This window comes from Nannospalax galili, unplaced genomic scaffold (genome assembly GCF_000622305.1).
Source record: "Nannospalax galili isolate Female #2095 unplaced genomic scaffold, S.galili_v1.0 scaffold1448, whole genome shotgun sequence".
Lineage (NCBI taxonomy): Eukaryota > Metazoa > Chordata > Mammalia > Rodentia > Spalacidae > Nannospalax > Nannospalax galili.
The window spans coordinates 14,217-30,057 of NW_008358646.1; the positions used below are offsets into that span (position 1 = coordinate 14,217).

The following is a 15,841-nucleotide window of genomic DNA, read 5'->3' on the forward strand; positions in this document are numbered from 1 at the left end:
CCTGCAACAAGAAAAGTTTTGCGCACTCACATTTGAAAACAGAGTGAATCTGTTAAAAGTGCTTAAAGTGAGAACAAGCTCAGGTCCTGTAACTCGTCTTCTCTTTCTAGTCAGCTGTACACTCGTTTTCATTTCACTTCTAGACGCTGACAAAATTAAACTAGATGAAAGTTTAGAGGTTTTCTTGGCTTCAGTCTGCCAGCCTCCACACCTGAACATAAACACCATTCATTCATTTATTTTTTCTTGTCTGGTCATGATTTTAGTCATTTCAGATTGTTTCTAAGTAAAAATATCAAGAAAACTGTCTTGATTTTTAACAGCTTTATGGAAGTATAATTTATATGCCATAAAATTTTGCTCATTCAAAATGATTTTTCATAGATTTTTAGAGTTACAGTGATTACTGCAATCTAGAATGGATTCTTCCTGACAGTTTGCAATTAGTTCTGTCTCTGTCCTCAGCCCAGGGAGCCACTAGTCTGCTTTCAATGTTTGGGTTGGCCTTTTCTGGGTGATTCTGTTGTTTTGTGATGTAAGTAAGCCATCTGGTTATGAAACAAGTTAGTAATTGCCAGTAGTTAAGTGCATTAGTTACTTTGCCCTTTGCTATGAACAAATACCTGACAAGAAGCAACTTAATGGATGAAGAGTTTATTTTGGCTCATGGTTTTAGAGGACACAGTCCATTGCAGTGGGGAAGCCATGGCAGCAGTATGAAGCAGCTGGTCACGTTGCAGGGCAATTAGGAGACAGAGGGGAGAGGGGAGAGGGGAGAAGTGTTGGTGCTCAACTGGCTTTCTCCTTTTTCTCCTTTTATTCAGTCTGGACCCTCTAGCCCATGAGCTGGCACCATCCATGTTTATGATGGGTGTCCTGTCCTTAGCTAAACATCCAGGAACCTCAGCTAAACCTCACAGACATGCCCAATGGTGTGCCTCAGTCTCCTAGGTGATTTTAGAGGAAGTCACATCGACAATGAAGAATCATCACAATAAAAAAGCTAAAGCGGGTGAACCCTAACCTTGTGTGCAAATGTGCTTTGCGTCTCCGTGCTCAGTTTTTGTATTTGCTTCACGCTCCCCTGCCTCTTGTTTTCAGTGGTGGAGGAGAAGCACATTGAAAATTAATTGTGCCAGATTAACAGCCCCATTAGTGTCTGGGGAGATTTTACTGGGGATTTGTGTTTGTTCATTGTTCACATACTCCGTATCCTACATGCTCGCACAGCACTTACACAAGTAAAAACCAACAGCTTGAGAATTTACAACCTCGATTTCCCCAACTTTTAAAAATTGACCACAAAACCATTACTTTTAAACATATAATGAAAATCTTGTTCATTACATCAGCTGTAAATGGTCCCCTTTCCTTCCCCCTTTTCTTTTCCTTCCCTTTCCTCCCTTTCTTCACCCTCTCTTTTCCTTCCCACTTCCCTTTCTTAGGATTTTGCTATGCTGAAGAAACCATCCTCCTGTATGATCCCCCACTGTGAGACTGGCATAGGTGACTGTTATTCGGTGCATATCGCTTTCTCACCTGTTATCCAGGTTGGACGAGGGAGTGCTTCCAGGAGTGGAGTGCCTATACCCATCAAGCCATCCCTAATATGTTCATGGTGTGCATCGAGTGGTGGACCTTTGAAATCAGGACCTTCCTTGCAGGTCTGTGGGCACCCAGAGGAACCTGCATACAGCCTGGGCAGTCACATAACAGAGGTTCCCAGAAGGAGTTTTGCTTCTCTGCTCTTTTATCTGGCTCTTGTGAAGGCTTGCAGTACAGACAAACCCTCCACAAACCATACACACACACACTGTATTTTGTGACTAGGGAAAGGGAGGCTCATGGAGCAGAGAACAAAATCTCCAACCCAGGTGCCCTGACTCCCGACCATCTTGTGGGTCAGTGACTTTGCCAGGCTGGAAGCCAAGTTTTAGGACATTAGCACACAGAGCAGTTGATTTAACTCTGTTTTAGCTATGACCTGTTTCTACCAGAGCTGTGATTATTTTGGTCTTGTTCACAATAATGTTTCACAGTATAGCCATCAGGCAGTGGTCATGAAGGGTGCTCCAGTTGTCTCCAAAGCTACACATGAACCTCTGCTGCCCTCCTACCTCCCTTTCACCATGTAACCCTAGAAACTACCTGCAACCCCAGGAGCCTCACTTAAATGAAAGCATGGGCCAGGGGCTGAGGATGCAGTGGAGTTGGCAGAGCTGTTGCCTAACATGTGTAAGGCCCTGGGTCCCAGCCCTACCCCTGCAAAACAAAAAAAAACCCCAACAAAACAAAACACATACCCCCCCACCGTGTGTGTGTGTGTGTGTGTGTGTGTGTGTGTGTGTGTTCTAGTTTCATGCAGAAAATGTTCTCTTTGGTCTCCTTTTTGACCTGTGTTGTCTCTGAGTTCCTGTTTTAGGTCTTATTAATGTGACAGAACTAGGAGCCCAGGCCGTAGTCTATCAACTGGCTTCTGTTGCTTATATGGTAAGAACATGGGCGAGACATCTTCATAAATCCTGTGGGCCAGTGCTACTGTCATTAACAGAGAGAGGGAGGAGGGGGGGAGGGAGGGAGGAGGGAAAGTTGTGTCCTGACTGTGCTGTTCCCCACTGTGTGATATAGACTCCTTACCTTATTTCTCTTGTGTGCAAAGGGGGTGTAGTGGTGAGGAACATAGCATAGCTACTTTGCAGGTGAAGACTGAATGAGACACTGCATGTCAAACAGCATGATGAATAGTTAATCAGTTGAGTTGGTGCTGGGACTTGATGGTAGACAGGAGATATTCAGCTCCTGTTATTTTCTGGCCTGTAGTATGTTAAGGAGACAGAGATAAATAAATCATCAATAAGAGCTCTGAGAATCTCATCTGTGTATGGCAAGCATGATAAAAAGGCAAACCAGGGTCTGAGGTGGGTAAAAAACTAGTGGACATCTTTTAGACAGGGTAGCTTGGCAGGTTTCCCTCCCTCAAAGTTTAAGCTGAGCCTGGAAGGATGAGAACACCCAGCCTGTGGAGCCCACAGTCAGCAGTCAACTGTCGAACCTGGACTGAGGCTCTGGGTTGGGACAGCACCTGTACTGAGGGGTTTGCAAAAAGAAAGGGAGGCCTAGGGTGGAGACCTGGTAAATAAGCATGTGTTGTGGCTTCGGTGTGGAAGCTGACTTGTAGGAAAGAGGTGTAGATGGCCAGGGAGGTGGGAAGCAGGCTTCTGGGGAAGAGAGAAGTGGATGAACTGGATGTGGGAGGAAGCAGAGTGACTGTGGGATGTCAGATGAGAATTGGGAATAGTGTAGGTGTCTAGCTGAACACATGTGGGGTGATGCCAGTGAGCTTCTAATGTTTTTGGATATTCCCCTATCCTAGAGCAGATTCTGTGGGGTTTTTTTTGTTGTTGCTATTGTTGTTCTTGATTTTTTCATAAAGATCACCAGAAACTATCTGGGTAGAGGGATTATAAGCCATTTTTATTTACCTGTATTTTTTTTCCAATCGTAGAAATGAGGGCTAGATGTAGCTCACTTGGCAGAATGCTTATCATGCACAAAACCCTGGGTTTGATCTCCAGCACTAGTTAACCATTTGTGGTGGTTCAAGCCTCTAACTCCAGCACTCAGGAGGTGGAAGCAGGAGGATCAGGAGTCTTCTGCTACATAGGGAGTTCAAGGCCAGCAAAAATAAATAAAAATGAGCCAGGAGTGGTGGCACATGTCTTTAATCCCAGCACTTAGGAGGCAGAGGCAGGTGGATCTCTGTGAGTTCAGTGCCAGCCTGGTCTCCATATTGAATCCAGGCCAGCTGTGACTACAGGGAGACCCTGTCTCAAAAAAGACTAACTAAATAAATAAGATAAAAGTAAAACCAAAATAATTATAGGAAATGGTTGGTCATCTTGGAATCCAAAAGAAGGTCTAAGAGCAGCCCTAGGACACAGAGGTCAGAAATAGAAGGAGACTCAGCCACGAGACAGGAGGAGCCAAGAGAGAGGAAAGAAAGCCAAGAGCAGTGAGTTGAGTGGGCCAGGATGGAAGAGCGAGGGCTATGGAGTCCGGGAGGCTGGCGATAGAGGTTAGAAGACATCTGGATGAGGGAGCTGGAGTCAAGGGACCGACTGTAGGGAGGGGAAGAGGGGTGTTGGCTGGAGTTTGTCATGGTGGGTGTGTGGGGAGAGCAGGGACTGGGCTTGTTTCTACTTATACTCCAACAACAGTAAGTGCCAGAAGATAATGAAATAATACAATTAAAGTGGTGTTTGTTCTAACCCAGCTACGTGTTCACTTCCAGAAGAGGGCATATTAAAGAACATTTTCCAGCGAAGACTAAGGTGCAACACACCTAGACCTTCACTACAAGAAACACCAGTGTCCAAATAATGAGGAGCAAGAAATTGGCAAATATAGACAAACATAAACTCACATCAACTATAAATAAAAAGACAGTAATAATAGAAATTTATTTTCACAGTAGAAAGAATTCTGTGCCGCAATAAGAGGGAAGATTGGGAGTTGATTATCTTAGTTAAAACCATCTAGATATGATCAGAGAAGAAGGCAGGAGACTGTGATTGACTTAAAGCTTTTAATTCAGGTATGCCTGCTGACATTTTGACAGGAATAGCCAAAACAGAAGAAATAGAATGTATAAGCTAGGTATGGTGGTACAGGCCTGTAATTCCAGCAGCACTCAGAAGGATGAGACAGGAGGATCACAAGTTCTAGGCCAGCCTGGGCCACATAGTGGGACCTTGCCTCAGACAAAACAAAGCCAACAGACAAAACCCACACAAACAAAAATGAAAGAACTAGAATATATAATTTCTAAACCAGTAGCAGTTATTTAAAAAAAAGGGAAAACTTAGAAAACAGTGTCAGAGTGGGCATAATAGCACACACTTGCAATCTAGCTCTTGGGAGGCTGAAGAAGGAGGATCAGGAATGTAATACCAGCCTCAGCTACATAGTGAGTTCAAGGCCTGCCTGGGCTACATAAGACTGTGTCTCAAACAAACAAATAAAAGATAAAGCATAAGGCAAGGAAAACAAGATAAAAGAACAAACAGAGAATATTATAGACAAAATAAGATGATAAAATTCAAGTCACATGCAATCACACTGAAAGGAAATGCATTAAGCTCACCAGTTAAAACAGGCCCTCCAGTTAAAGTCAGATCTCTTTATTCTGTTTGTTTTTTTTTTCCCCAAGGATTGGGCTTATTTGTCCTATTTTTCACTACCCAGTGTTGTTTGGATAGATAACTGTACACACAGCACTTTATCCTTGAGAACACAATCCTAAGAAAAACAATCTTGTCAAAATGACTGCCGCTAAACCTAGTGGTGCAGGCTTTTTTTAGCTGCTTGGGAAGCTGAGGCAGGAGGCATGACTGGGCTATAGAATAAGTTCAAGGCCAGCCTTGGCAACTCAGTGAGACCCTGTCTCAAAATAAAAAGTAAAAGAGGCCAATCTCAAAACCCAGGCAAAATTTTTATTAACTCAGTGTATGAAAAACAATGTATTAGTTACTTTATACATTGCTGGGACAAAATACCTGACTCAAAACAAAACAAAAGAAACAAAAAGCAGGAGGCAGGAAGGGTTTATTTGGCTCCTAGTTGGAGGGTGCAGTCCATCACTGCAGGGGAGGCATGGTGGCAGAGCTTGAGGAGGCCACTGGTCACATCACATCCACACTCAGGAAGTAGAGGGAGAGGAAGGCTTGTGCTCAGCTCCCTTCTCCTTTGTATTCTCCAGCCCCTAGAATGGTCCATAGTTAGGGCGAGTCTTTCCTCCTCAATTAACCTAATTGAGAAAATCCCTCACAGACATGCCCAGAGGCTTGTTTCCATGATGTTTCAAAGTTCTATCAAGTTCACAGTCAAGATTAACCATCATAAATGGGTATTTTAAATGTAATCAGTGAGATTGAATATACATTGAACTAGTTTTTTTAAATTATCTGCTTATATCTCTTTCTTTCTTTCTTTCTTTCTCTCTCTCTCTCTCTCTCTCTCTCTCTCTTTCTTTCAGTGCTGGGGGTGAATTCAGGGAAGTGCTTTACTGCTGAGCCACACCACCAGCTGTTTTAAATTTCTGAGAAATATTTTATTATAAGATCAGTACATAGTAAGCAACAAGCAATAATTCATATAGTTAAGAACTTTATAAAACTAAAAATAAATTGTTTCCAATCCTCAGTCTGACTCCCAAGGGCCACCCGACTTCCTAACTTTCCTCAGGAACTACTGACTTTGCCCAGAACTATGAGGAATGTACCTCTCTTTCCCCAAAATCTCGTTCTACTTTGTGGTTTTTGTGCTTTATTATTTCATTTCTAGAGCTCTTCATAGTTACTGTTATGATTTTTAAATAACAAATAGGCCTATTTTTCGGGATCCATCAGCTTTATGGGCCCTGTAACTTGACCTTTAGATGAAATTGTGTCCTTACATTTCTTTCAGTCTGTCTTCTCATTTGCCTCAACTCATTGCCTCATCTGCAAGCTGCTTAACAATCACAGAACACTATAATATGTCTAAACCAGCTCCACAGTCACCTATTGACTCCTTATAAAACTCCATGTCAGGAGTCTACAGTTATTTTCCACATATTAGGAGACAGGGAAACTGGGCCCCAGAGAATATCATTTGTCCAAGTTCAAGAAAGCAAGGGCTGGGATTTGAAGCCAGAGGTCTGGCCCAAAGCTCTTGGCAGCAGCCCTCCGACCCCCTTAGCAAAGTTCTCACTTTGATAATCTAATGTTCTATATTATAACTGCTATACTTTTCATGTTTTAGGGGTTATCTGAAAAAAATTAGTAATAGCATGCTTTTTTGTAAATACTTAGATCTAGGTGAAGTTCTTGACTCACACAGACATGTAAAACCCAGAGTGACCCAAAAACTCTCACATAGAAAGAAAAAGACTGAGTGATGAAATGGACTTTCCCCCTTACTTCATCATGCTCTAGCTTGCTTCCTACTGTAAGGCAGGATTTTTACTGTAGAGTTTTAAACATTTTCCTGGCATTTTTGGTAGCTTTTAAGTCTTATTGACAGTGCAGCCACAACCACACTGCGGTACTTAAACACAGCAGTAAGCATGAGTCCGGCTTTTCTTCAGTACCTTAGGGCTCTCTGATCCGGTTTCTATCTGGATACAGTGACTTCTGGACTGTCCAGTGCACGATGCAGCTGTTGCTCCAGAATTTCTTTCATTCTCCTTATGAATTAAGTCTGCAGCTTCTTTGATTCCATTTCTTCCTCTTTCTTAGGTTCCACTAAAGAAATTCTTTGAGTAAAAGAAGTTGTTCTAAGATCTTATGGAAGAAAAGTCATAAGCTATGCACATTGAAACATCTCTTGTCCAACAGTTGTTTGGTAATTTGACTTGAGCACAGACTGCTAGTCTCAAAACCGTTTCCCTCAGAATGTGAAGCATTGATTGCTCCCATTTCTTGTGATATTCAGTTACTGACAGGAAGTCTGACCTGAGTTTGACTCCTGTTCCTTCGTAGCATAATTTTCCTCTCTGAAATTTTCATGTGATTTTTCACCCACATGGTTCTGAAATTTCTCAGGGACAATTCGTCTCAGAACAGCTTTGACCTCTGCTTGGAATTTGGGGTGCCCTTTCAGCCCGCTGGCTTGTGCTCCTCTGCTCTGGAAAATTTTTGAACTGTTCTTTCTCCCACTTCTGTAATTTTTTCATGTTCTTTCTTCTAAAACGTCCTGTCCAGCAGAGGCTCACCTGGATTTATCTTCTTGCCTTTGGCTTTTTTGAATTAAAAAAAAATTTGTATTACTTCTTTGAAAACTTCATATATTGTATTTTGATCACATTCACCCTCCCATTCCTCCAAGATCTACCCCTCTTCCCTACCCACCCAACTGTATGACCTCATTTTCCTTTTTAAATCATCAAATCCAGTTTGGGCTGCCCATAACACTTGGTCGTGTGTACATCCACTGGAGCACGGTCAACCTACCAGAGACCACACTCCTGAAGAAAACCGAATCTCCCTTCCCCAGCAGCTACTGATCGCCAATAGTTCCTCAGCTTGGGGTGGGATTTCTTGCCCACTTTCCCCCTTCATACTGGGACTTTTTTCTGATGTGTGCTTCCACAGGTCTGTGCATGTTGTCACAACTACTGTGAGACCATATGTGCAACTGCCCTGTTTTCTTGTAGCCATCCACCACCCCTGGCTCGTACAGTCTTTCTGCCCCTCTTCCACAACGATCCCTGAGCCTCTGGAGAAGAGGGAGTGATATGGATTTCTCATTTAGGGCTGAGCACTCCACAGTCTCTTTCTCTGTGCCTTGTCCAGTTGTGGCTCTCTGTGGTAATCACCATCTACTGCAAAAAAGAAGCTTCTCTAATGAGGGTTGAGAGATGCACTAATCTACATGGAGAACGGTGAGTCATCAGGAGTTGGTTCAGTACTATGTCCATTTATAGAATAACAGTAGTAGGTTTTACATTGGGCCTGTAGCCTGTTTAGCCTCGGGTTCTTAGCCCCAATAACGGTGCAGGTATGTCTTCCTTCCTGTGGAGTGGGCCCTAAAGCCAATCAGAATGTGTTTGTTTACTCTCGGCATTTGTACCACTCTGATACCTTGGGCATATCTTGCCAGACTGGTTGTAAGACTGGGTAAGACTGATGATTACTTTTCTCCTCTGGTAGCATGCATAGCTCCTTCCAGCACTATGAAAGCTAGCTAATAGGGATGAAACTTCCAGGTCAATATCAGCTTGATTTCCCCATGTCCTGTGTCCCGTGACTCAAGTATGTGTTGTCTTCAGCGATAGGGTCTTACCATCAAGTTCTGGAGGGTAACCAAGAGCACTAGAAATAGCCTGTAATGTTTCGGGTCTATAGGAACTCACTGGACCACAACTCCAAAAGACATAACGCATTCCTGGCACTGGACTTTTTATTCACTAGCCTGTGGGATCTAGTAGGGGTATTCTTGCTCTGTTATAGGATAACCCCATTTAAACTCTTTCTATATATGTGCATATGTGTGGATATATTTTAGGAGGCTTCTGTAGTAGTAGGTTTCCATGTGAATTTTTTCAACAGGTCTTTTAAAAATATTTATTTTTAATTTTATGTCTGAGTGTATTGCCTGCATGTTTGTCAGTGCGCCCATGTCATGAAGTGCTAGCAGAGGTCAGAAGAGGGCATCAGATCCCCTGGAGCTGGAGTTACAGACAGTTATTAGCTGCCATGTGGGTGTCAGGAACCAAACCCAGGTCCTCTGTGGGAGCAGCCAATGCTCTTTACCATAGAGCCATCTCTCCAGCCCCTCAACAGGTCTTTAGCGTTAGTTATCCATGCCCATAGTCCCTCTTCTACCCAGCTGTTGCACCCCACCTCATTTAGGGGCAATAGCTTATTGGTAAAGTGCTGAGTTCTATCCCCAGAACCCACATACAAAGTCGGGCCTGGTGCGGTGCACTTGTAATCCCAGAGCTAGTGAGGTGGAGACAGGCGGATTTCTGGAGCTCCCTAGCTAGCAAATGTAGCCTAAATGGTGAACCCAGGTCCCATGAGAGATTCTCTCATGAGGAACAACATCTAAGGCTGAGCTCTGGCTTCCATACATGTGCACGCACACACAACTAACCCACACACCATGTGTATGCACACGTATAACCCACTCACCCCACTAAATAAAGAATAAATGATGCCTTTGCCATTTTATCTTCTTCAATTGCTGCTTCTAAGTTTTGCTTTTAGTTTTCAGTAACTCCTTTTTTTCTCTTCCCATCCCTTCTTCATAAAAGCCTGGGTTTCTGATGCCGCAGGATCTTTAAATATCTCTGAGATTACTGAATTGAACCTTAATCTGTCTTTCCTGTTCCTTGAGTCAGCTACTGTTTCTGAAATCAATTGGCCTTTTCTTAGCTTCGTCCTTTTTGAGAGATGTGTGTTTCAGCTTTCTTCAGAAGTGGTGTTCTTCAGAGTCTATGTACACACAGATGATGGAGTACACTGATATATAGAATGAGCCCACGTGTGAGGTGCACACCTGCAACCCTGGTGCTGAGGAGGCTGAGGCACAGGGTTTGTGAATTGAGGCCAGCCTGGGCTACTTGGGGAGTTTTCCTCAAAAAGAAGGAAGGGAGGAAGGAAGAGGAGAAGAGGGGAATAGAGGGGAGGGGAGGGGAGGGAAGAATGAGAAAGAAAAGGAAAAAGAGAGTAAGTGGCTGATGTGGCACTCCTGTTCCTTTAGTTGGAGACTTTTCTCCAGCAGCCTTTCTGGGCATGGCTAGTGGGGAGGCCAGTGCAAAGACGGAACTGTCAGTGACATTTTCATTTCGGACTTGTGAGTGAGGAGCAGGCAGTGGCCTGATCTCTGCACTTCAACCCACCCCACCCTATGCCCACATTCCCCCACCACAAAAGAGGAAGGACTGGATTCTGGGCAGCAGGGAGCCTAGGCAGCTTCTCTTTCAGCCAGGCCTTTTGTGTGTAGTGGGGCAGTGGGAGGGAGACCCACCTGGGCCTCAGAAGCACCCCTGAATCTCCTGCTTCAGTGGAAATGGAAGCTTTAGGAAGACAGGGTTCTCCTGAGGAGCACAATTCAGCCATTGATGTGCATTATGGTCTGTGGTTTCACATAGTTCTACCCCAGGGAAGTAATGCCTCTGACTCTGGTCCCAAGTTAGTCTGTACTTAGTGAAGTGTGGCGATGCATTTTCTAGTAATTGTGTTCAGGGAAGGAAGGAAGCTAAGCCTGCGAGCTAGACATTCATCTGTTTTCTAAATATTCAATATGTATTTTGTAAGTGTTTTCTTCTATTTAGTCTGAAGCTTATTTTTAAAATGTTGTGTTGTATATATTAGTTGTATAAAATAATGTGTTTCACTGTAGCATTTTCATATCAGTCATAAAAGATGATTATGCATACTTGGAGCATGCAAACATTACATATTCCTATGTAGTCAAGTCTGTCATGTTTTAAATTCTGTGTGGGGAGTTGGGGGGTATATGCAGGTGCTCATGGAGGCCAGAGGAGGGCATCCTGTGTCCTGCTTTGTCACTCTCTTCTGCATTCCTTTGAAACATGGTCTCTCATTGAACCTGCAGCTTCAGTGGTGGCCAGCAAGCTCCAGCAATCCTCCTGCCTCTCCCTGTCCACCATAGTGCTGAGGTTACAGGCTCCTACAGCCATGCCTGGCTTTTTCCTTGATATTGGGAATTTGAACTGAGGTTCACATGTTTGTGAAGTAAGCTGTCTCACATGCTGAGCCATCTCCTCAGTTCTGGTTGTTAAGTTCTTAATAAAATTTTAATATGTACATTTATCAACCCAAGTTAGTTTGCAAAATGAGAACAAATTAGAAGGCTGTTGTAAGAAGTTAAAGCTGATGTTTACATTATCAAAAACAGACAGCTTAATCCTGAGCTGTCTGTCTGTATAACCCATGCTATCCAAATATCCTGAGGGCAGCACCAGGCTGAAAGATAATCCTGAATCCAGAGATGACTCTTCAGGTTCAGTGATGGTCTGCTTAAGAAGTGCAAAAACATAGCCCAAGGTTTGTATAATCAACAATTACAGTAAAGCTGTGGTACTACTTGAAGGGACACATTCTATTTGACAGGAAAATGAATGTCTTAGTTATTTTTCCTGTTGCTGTGATAAAATATTCTGACAAATGCAGCTTAGGGGAGAAAGGATTTATTTTGGCTCACAGTTTGAGGTTATAGTCCACCATCACAGGAAAGTCACCTTGTACTTGAAGCAACTGGTCACATGGCATCCACAGTCAAGATGCAGAGAAAGAAGAATGCTTGTTTTCAGCTCTTTCTCCTTTTCATACAGTCTAGAAACCCAGCCTAGGGAATGGTGTCACTCTCAATAGGCAGAACTCCCCACCTCCAGGAACCTGGCCTAGGGAATGATGCCACCCACAGTGGGCAGAATAGGGAATGGTGCCACCCACAGTAGGCAGAACTTCCCAACTCCAGGAACCCAGTCTAGGGAATGGTGCTACCCACAGTGGGCAGAACGTCCCACCTCCAGGAATCCAGTCTAGGGAATGATGCTACACACAGTGGGCAGAACTTCCCACCTCAACCTAATCAAGATAATCCTCCATAGTAGTGACCAGAGACTGGTCTTCTAGGTGATTCTAGCTCTTGTTAAATTGATGATGGAAATTAACCAGCATGGATGGTTCATCTCTCCACTGTCAATAAAGAGTCATGCAGTCAAATTTCAGTCCCACAGGATGCCACACTTTGTTCTAAGTGATTTTCTATGTGATTCCTTCAACTTTTATAAATTACTTATATATATTAACTTGAATCTTACCTTGTGAAGCATATTTTAAATTAAGTTACAATAATGTTTGTTTGTGTAGCCAACAGAGGACCCCCCCCCAATCCTGCTTCTTCAGGATTGCTCTTGTCTGTGTGAACTGGGACTGTGTGAAAGGGTGCACTGCACCTCTTTACCAGTGAAGAAATCAGATTTCAAGGCAGCTGAACAATTTGTTTCTAGTCATACAGCTCATATATAGTAAGAATCTTCTAGAACCTAGATCACTAGGCCTGTCCTCGTAGTTGGGCCCTTTTGTACTAACACATTTCCAGGAGTTCTTGTTGTAACATATGACTGCTAATTTCCAGGTGCCCTTTGGCTTTGGTGTGGCTGCCAGCATCTGAGTGGGCAATGTCCTGGGGGCAGGGAATGCTGAGCAGGCCTGTTGTTCCTGTACTACTGTTCTGCTGTGTACTGGTGAGCATTTCCCTGACATTTGTATTGAATTTGGTGTAATGCCTGACTCTGTACTCTACAGTACAGTACCTGAGATGGATATCTTTATAAAGAACAAAAGTTTATTTCACACAGCTCTGGGGGCTGGGAAGCTCAAGATCAGGCTGTCTAGATCTGGCTGTCTGGTGAGGGATTTTTTTTTTTTTCCCTGCTTCCAAGATCTGCTTGATGGTGTATGTGGTCTTAAAAGAAGAAAAGGAAAGGCAAAGGTGGGCCAAGCTCTCCTGCCAAGCCCTTTCATAAGACACATAGTCTCAGCCTTGACAGCAGACCCAGTCTCCTCCCACAGGAAACACTGTGACACTAGACTTGAAATTACACCTTGGGATTTGGAGGAACAAAAACCATTCAAACTGTAATTGTCATGTTACTGAGGATCTTTTCCAAATGTGGGTAACAGTTTCCTTTAGTAGAAGAAGTCAAAATCATCAGGTCTTAGTAGGTGTTCTAGTTTGTTTCTCCATTGCTGTGACAAAACACCCTGACCAATACTAACTTGGAGAGGAAAGGGTTTATTTGACTCACATCTCCCGGGTCACAGTTCATCAGTGAGGGAGCCAAGGCAGGAACTCAGGACAGGAACCTGGAGGCAGGAGCTGAAGCATAGGCCATGCTAAGCATAGGAACTCTGCTTACTGGCTTGCTTCCATGGTCCATGCTCAGCCTGATTTCTTATATAACATAGGCCCACTTGCCCAGGGGTAGCACCACCCACACTGTCCTGGGACCTCTCACATCACTAAACAATCAAGAAAATACCGCACAGACATGGCCACAGGCCAGTCCAATGGAGGCAGTTCACCAACTGAGGCTCCCTATACCCAGGTGTGACAAGTTGACAACTAAAGCTATCCAGCACATAGGCCTTTTCCTAGACAGTAAAAAATGAAACACTACTTACATTGTAATATTGATTTTTGAGACAAGATCACCATATTGTCTGGGCTGGTTTTTTGAACTCCCAGGTCCCAGGTCTAAGCAATCCTGCTGCCTCAGCTTCCCAAGTAGCTGGGACTATAGGTGCATGCTCCAGCCACCCCGAGCCTGTCCCAAGTCAGCCTGGAGTCCAGCCGCACCCTTTATTTCTTGATGCAATGCATTTCTGATGCAATTCTCTGATGAGAAACTTCCTGAGACTCTGGAGACCTGGGCCCAGGTGTCTGTGTATTTCCCAGGTGTCTGTGTACTTGCAGTGGGAGTTCTGCTGGTAGCCTTGAAGGACGTGGTTGCCTACACATTCACCAATGGCAAGTAGGTACTGGCTGAGAAACGATCTTTGCTTTTATGGCTTCTTTCTTCACTTTATTCCTCTGCTTATGAGTGGAGTGTGGCACTTCAGAGGAAAGCTTGTTATGTGGCCAGGAAGCAACAGGGAATGGAAACAACTTTGAATTAAGAAAGCTTGTTCCAGCCCACACCACTCTTTAGCACCCACGCCACTCATCAGACTGGAATTTAAAAAATGGAAAAAAAACAAAAACAAAAACGCAGACTATTCTCATTCTGGGAGAGGCCCCTCATGTGCCAGGGCAGGCTATGGCAGCCACACCTTCACCTGAAGCAGAATTTGCAAAAATTATCTTCAATCTTACATTTGTGTTGTGTTTTCCATAACAATGTAGTCACACCACCACATAATTATTTAGGTACAAATAAATTGTCTTTTGTATAAAATGAATCATCATCAGCCTGACCTGGTGGCACAGACCTACAATTCCAGTTATTCAGGAAACCGAGGCAAGTTCACAACTTTGAAGCCAGCCTGGGCAAGTTAGTGAGACTCTTGTCTCTAAATAAATAATTTATTTTAAAGAAAAAGAAAAGAAAAAAAAAAATCCTGTTGTGTCAGCAATTCTACATTGTAATAAAATTTGAATTAGTATGGTTTTATTGTAATACTTAACTTTCTAAAACATGTACCGTGTGGACTGAATTGTCAGGCTTAAAACAAAAACTTTTATTGTGTATGTGGGGAAGGGTGAGTGTGTGCATATGCCACAGCATTTTTGGAGGTCAGAGAACAACTTTTGGGAGTCAGTTCTGTCCTTCTACCATGTGGGTCCCGGGGAATTGAATTCAGGTCATCAGCAAGCACCTTTACTCTCTGAACCATCTCACCAGCCCAGGCTTTTGAGTTTTAGTCACGGACTACTTTGTTTTCTTGACAGGGATATTATTTTCCGTGTGCACAAAGTGATGCCTCTTTCTGCTCCTTTTCGTCTGTTTGGTGCCTTGCAGTAAGTACTCAGTGATTTTACTGTAATGTGCATGGAAAACATTTCTTGCTTTTAAATTAAAAGTGCGTGCTTTTTAAAAAATTATTTTTTTTATTATTTTAAGTGTATGAGTGTATTTCCTGCATGTATGTGAGTGCACCAGTGTCATGCAATGCCCACAGAGGCCAATAGAGGGTGTCAGATCTGTGGAACTGAAGTTACAATTTGTTAGATGCCTTGTAGGTGCCGGGAACCTAACCTGAGTCCTCTATAAGATCAGCCAGTGCTCTTAACTGCCGAGCCAGCTCTTCAGCCCCCACAAAATGTTTTTAAATAGCTGAGATAGCCAAATATTTAAATACGATTATCTGAAAACTTTGTAATGAAAGCAACTATACCCTTTCTGTTGCTTACACAATTTTAGAAACAGAATGTTTTCCTTCATCTCTTAAGTGAGGTGTGGTGTCTGGTTTGAGAGTGACCTGACCACGTGCACACCTGAGGGATGTCGGCACTGTTATCTGAACTTGTGATGTGAGGTGCATGGCTGCAATGCTGGCCTTGGTTTTTCTCCCCTTAGGGTATCTGCGGTGGGGTCTTGAGAGGCACAGGAAAGCAAAAGATTGGTGCTGTCCTCAATGCCATCAGTTACTATGGACTTGGTTTTCCCATTGGTGTGTCTTTGATGTTTGCTGCTAAACTTGGGGTAATAGCTATGTGCCCGATTCCTCAGATTCACCCCAAATTTCACTGTCATAGTAAAATAAACTACTTGAGATATAAAGCAGTTGACTGGACAGTTAGTTGTCTTGTGAAACAGGAAACA

General features: G+C 43.4%; 1 protein-coding gene across 1 annotated transcript in view; it reads left to right on the forward strand.

The window, feature by feature from the left end:
• LOC103724846 (multidrug and toxin extrusion protein 2-like) overlaps window positions 1–15,841 on the forward strand; it is a gene marked incomplete at its 5' end in the record, with an annotated part of 39,500 nt that overhangs the window by 13,925 nt on the left and 9,734 nt on the right. Inside the window, 6 exon segments of the mRNA XM_008821989.1 lie at window positions 1,551–1,664; window positions 2,423–2,490; window positions 12,652–12,760; window positions 13,975–14,050; window positions 14,968–15,040; window positions 15,596–15,814. Coding sequence (XP_008820211.1) covers window positions 1,551–1,664; window positions 2,423–2,490; window positions 12,652–12,760; window positions 13,975–14,050; window positions 14,968–15,040; window positions 15,596–15,814 — 659 coding nt within the window.